This window comes from Thunnus thynnus, chromosome 19 (assembly GCF_963924715.1).
Source record: "Thunnus thynnus chromosome 19, fThuThy2.1, whole genome shotgun sequence".
Classification (NCBI taxonomy): domain Eukaryota; kingdom Metazoa; phylum Chordata; class Actinopteri; order Scombriformes; family Scombridae; genus Thunnus; species Thunnus thynnus.
In genome coordinates, this window is record NC_089535.1 from 3,332,249 (window position 1) to 3,336,859 (window position 4,611).

At 38.5% G+C, this 4,611-nt stretch overlaps 1 protein-coding gene across 1 annotated transcript; it reads right to left on the bottom strand.

Annotated features, from left to right (window-relative positions):
* Positions 1 to 266: 266 nt before the first annotated feature.
* LOC137170675 (proteinase-activated receptor 2-like) lies at positions 267 to 2,654 on the bottom strand. Its single transcript, XM_067574198.1, has one exon. The coding sequence runs from the start codon at positions 2,394 to 2,396 to the stop codon at positions 1,311 to 1,313; it is 1,086 nt and encodes a 361-aa protein (XP_067430299.1). The 5' UTR covers positions 2,397 to 2,654; the 3' UTR covers positions 267 to 1,310.
* Between the last annotated feature and the right edge of the window lie 1,957 nt (positions 2,655 to 4,611).

The following is a 4,611-nucleotide window of genomic DNA, read 5'->3' on the forward strand; positions in this document are numbered from 1 at the left end:
GCACAAACTCCAACTGCATGTTTAATATGTTGAAAACTGCAGTTGCCTTTTATTATTTTATTTCCTTTTATAATCTACAGTAATAGTTAAAGTTCTTCAACATGCTGTAAGGCAGTAAATAGGAAATAATATTGAGGGGCATGTTTTTTGTGACCTAGGTTACTTGCCATAGTAGGGAAATTGTGGAGAGGGTTAAAAAGAAGAGGAGAAGAAGAGTTTTTTGGGAGAAGTCAATTGTATTATTGGTTGCATATGCTAACATGTTGTGTGTAAACTGAGAACAGTGATAAATAAAGTTCAGTAAAAGTTTACCTTCACCTCCCGTGGTATTCTGTGCAGCAGTGTAACAGAGGAGGAGTGAACAAGAGCTGAGTGACAATCATTAACTGAAGTGAAGAATTACGGTGTTAAAATGCCATTTCAAAAGAAAAGAAGAAAAAACAAAGAAGGGTGGATGATGTGTGTTTTCACAAAATGGCAACAATTTACTTGATATTTTTACAGTTGGACAAAGAAAGAGACATTTCTGACATTATGCCAGGCCCTGGGAGGTATGAAAAATCTTCTACACACAGAATAAATAATTGGGATGAAATTTTGTCTTTGAGGGGAATTTTAGATGAACATAACCCTCGATTGTGAGCAAAGGTTAAAATATCAGGATTGTTTTGAAAATGAGAATTACCTGGATTGACCTTTCCCATGTCGACCCGTCCACAGAGTCAGGAAACTGCTAGTTAGACAATGACTTTTATTGACAAACTAAAATGTATATATACAAGCAAAAATTATTACTTTAAACAACACAGACAAACTTGTATCCTACATTATAAAACCAGCTAAATTTTGCACATTTTAGGTTTGGGTCTCAATTCTGGCACATCAAACAATGACAGAAAATTCATCAAATTACAACATGGAATAAAAGATTAGACCCATTAAAACTGCATAAAGGCAATCATTCATATCCTGCTGAAATCAAGCAAACTGCATCAAGGAAAGTGCATAAAACAAGTGTGTTGTAAAAGATATAAAGATAATTAAATGTATTAAAACAATATAAGCAGTAATTTAGACAGCTCAAAGCTCTGAAACAGGAGGTCATTAACAAAGATGACTCCTAAATTTCCTTACATGTACTGAACCAAACCTGAGGTGGAAGAAGTCACAGTAGAATAAGAAAAAAAAGGTAACACTTTATTTTATTTTACTATACAAATGAAGAGACCTGTAAATTAAGTGTTACTGAAAAACGATATCTGAAGGTAGATAATGATCAGGAATAAAACAGCTTAATAATGATTAATCCACTAGCATTCAGTGCTCTGTGTGTTTCCTGACTTAGGCGTGGTGTGTTGCTCTTGTGAGTTTTTCGGAGCCCTGAAGGACACCTTCATCCTCTTCACTGTGCTCTCACTCCTGCAGAGGAACGTGTTCTTCACATGATCCCTGAAGTCCTTGGAGATAAAGTAGTAAACAAAAGGGTCGATGCAGCTGTTGAGACTAGCCAGGCACAGGGTGGTGGTGTAAAATTCGTACAGGTGGTTGTCGGCCCCGCTCAACAGGAGGATATAGTGTACCAGCAGCATGATGTTACTGGGGGTGAAGCACACTAAAAACATAACCAACACTGTGATGATCAAGAGCACAGCCTTCCGTTGCTTCTTGGTGATGGCAGCATTTTTCATGCTGTTCCTGAGAGCTTTGAGCATGAGGATGTAGGATATGATGCACACAATAGTGGGAACAACAAATCCCAGAGTTCCCATTGTCAGGAAGTAGCCAGCTGCTATTTTCACCTGACTTTCCCTGGTGACATCATGGCAGGTAAGGATTTTTGGATTGAAGTTTGTTATTTTGACCTGTTGGTCATACAGGTAGAGAGGGATGGTGAAAAGCCAGACCACCACCCAGACTGTGATGGAGACGGCAACGGGTATGCGGTTGTCCCTCTGCTGCTCGGACAGTGGGTGGACCACTGCCCAGTAACGCTGGACACTTATGCAGGTGATAAAGGCGATGGAGCAGTACATGTTGCTGTAGAAAAATGCCACCAGCACTTTGCACAGCCCTTCTCCGTAGACCCAGTTGTTGCCATTGAAGTGGTATGATATCTTCAGGGGGACCCAGATGACAAAGAGCAAGTCAGCCAGAGCCAGGTTTGCCATGTAGATTGACGACAGGCGTTTTTTCTTGGTCCTGAAGAGGAATACCCATATTGCCATGGCGTTGGTGGGCAGCCCCACAGCAAATACAATGATGTAGATGATTGGAAGGAAGACAGTTGTAAGATGACTGCTCAGGATTTCTTTGTCGTGGGAGCTGACTTCTACCCCATCTTGGCTCTCTCTACCAATGAAGCCTTGGCGTCCTGTGAAGTGACAATATGAAAACATGTGAAAAGCAGAAGTATGCAGGTTTACATGCAGGAACAAACTATAATTTGACTACATCTGAAACTCAAATGTGAGCTGCACTCTGTTACTTTCAGCTGTGAGCATTTTGATCTGTTTCCTTCTTGTAATAATAGTCCTCTGAGCTTTAGTCAGCAGCATAACAACAACATCCATTTTACATATAACTTTATTATATATTTTGATCAAAGTAATTCTTATCCAGCCTATAAAGGCAATCAAGACCAAAACATCAAACTAACAGGGCCTATATTAAACGTATGTTAATGTAGAATATTGTACTTTTTGGCTGGACCAGCCACAGACCAGCCGTATAACCGCGGTTGTCCGTAAGTGAGGGAGTGCCTGAGTGAGTAATGAAGTTTCACCATTGGTTGGCCAGTTGAGTGATGAAGTTTCACCATTGGCCGTTGCTCTTTTAAAATGAGTCAGCATGAGATGATGGACACAGAGAACAGCAGCGAGGCGCAGACTGACTGTGTTTCCTCTGCGGTGCGTTTGGATTTTATAACTGAACTAATACCAGGATGCAAACTTTTAATTTCTCTGATGTTTTCACATCACAAACGATGAACAACAGCAGTAAAATACGAGTCTTGAAGGTAAAACATGCGACTCATGGAGCTGTTATATCAGTTTATTATGGGTCGACTGCATTGCAGATGTGCTTGATTTGACTGCAATTGTGGTAACTGGGCAGAGATGAGCCTCCTGAATTTGCACGCAAAATGCTGTCAAAATTTACATTTCTAATTTCCAGCGCAGCCTCCATGATCATCGACTGGGAAAGAGGCAGAAAAAAGGCACATAGAGTCATGAGAGAGGTTGAACGCGTAGTTAAAGCGCCCCAAATAAAAATCACTCTGACAAAACATTTAATGCAGAGTGAGAAACGAGAATCTGCGGAGTGAAACATATGAAACATCCCAAGATATGAGTGGAAAGTATTGTTCTTGCAACCGCATTTATACCCTTTTTCACTCAAACATAGCATAACCATGTCATGTGATACATTACTTCAGGACACTTTACCAGCAAATATTACTGGGACCACTACAGAAAATTGCAAATGAACATTTAATATCCAGGAATGCACATTATAGACACTACCACTGACCATGCCTGTATGCATGTATGTTGGATTGTCCTTCGCATAACTTGAGAACTGTTCATTGTACCTGGCAGGTGGACAAATTTCAACAAAATTTCATATTATATGATTCGTACATAAATAACTATATATGTACACCCTAAAAGCCATACATGAATACCACATGTTAGTGTATGGCAATAATTCAAAACAGTTCTGACCTGATTATCATGTAGTAATTTTTTCCTCCTATACTTTATTGGTGTGTAGTTGGTGGAGTTAGACATATTTCTTTTTTTTTTCTTTTCTTTTTGGTGGTGAAACTACTGCAATTTCCCAAAACTTGGGTATCCAAGTTAGTGAAATTGACAAAACACACTTATGTCACTTTTTGTGCAAAGAGTACATAATTTCCATTTGAATTCTATGTTCGTTTCATCTCATTTTGAATAAGATGTTGACTTTGGTGCTGCAACAAACATGAAGAGATGAGACAGTGAAAAGTGAATTTGAGGTAAAGGGAGGCTGAGGTGAAGGTATAGTACATGGTAAAGCACAGCTGATGGTAGAAGTAGACATTGTAAACATTAGAATTACAACTGAATGTTATATATTATTATTTACCTGGTGGACCCACTGGACCTTGATCTAGAATAACAAAAGACAAAGAAATTTACACGCATGTAATAAAGGAGTGTATACTACTACTATGCAGAATAACATACACACATTACAAACAGGGATTTTGTAGGTCCTTTGATTTGTTTTATTAAAGCATTCATTTCCATCTAAACTGGTTGTAGCTTTGCAGCAATATCAGCAGAGGTGTAAGAGGTACAGGACAGGAGATGTGGTTCACGTCGTATAAACAAATATAATGTTTTTTCCCCTCTAGTTTTACATTTGAATTAATACAGAATAAAGCAATATAACTAAATGTAATGTGCAGAAACATGATGTGCTGCAGCCTCACTGGGATCATCTCATAATCTGAACTTTAATTAACTGGTTAAAATAGGACAAAAAGAAATTGGGAAAATTCCACAAAATAAATAAAGATTATAAAAGATCAGTTTCTTTTCTTTGCACTATATGAACATCACACTA

What these genes read in the sequence shown, in the direction of transcription:
- LOC137170675 (XM_067574198.1), bottom strand. Translation starts at nt 2,396, where the DNA reads ATGTTTTCATATTGTCACTTCACAGGACGCCAAGGCTTCATTGGTAGA.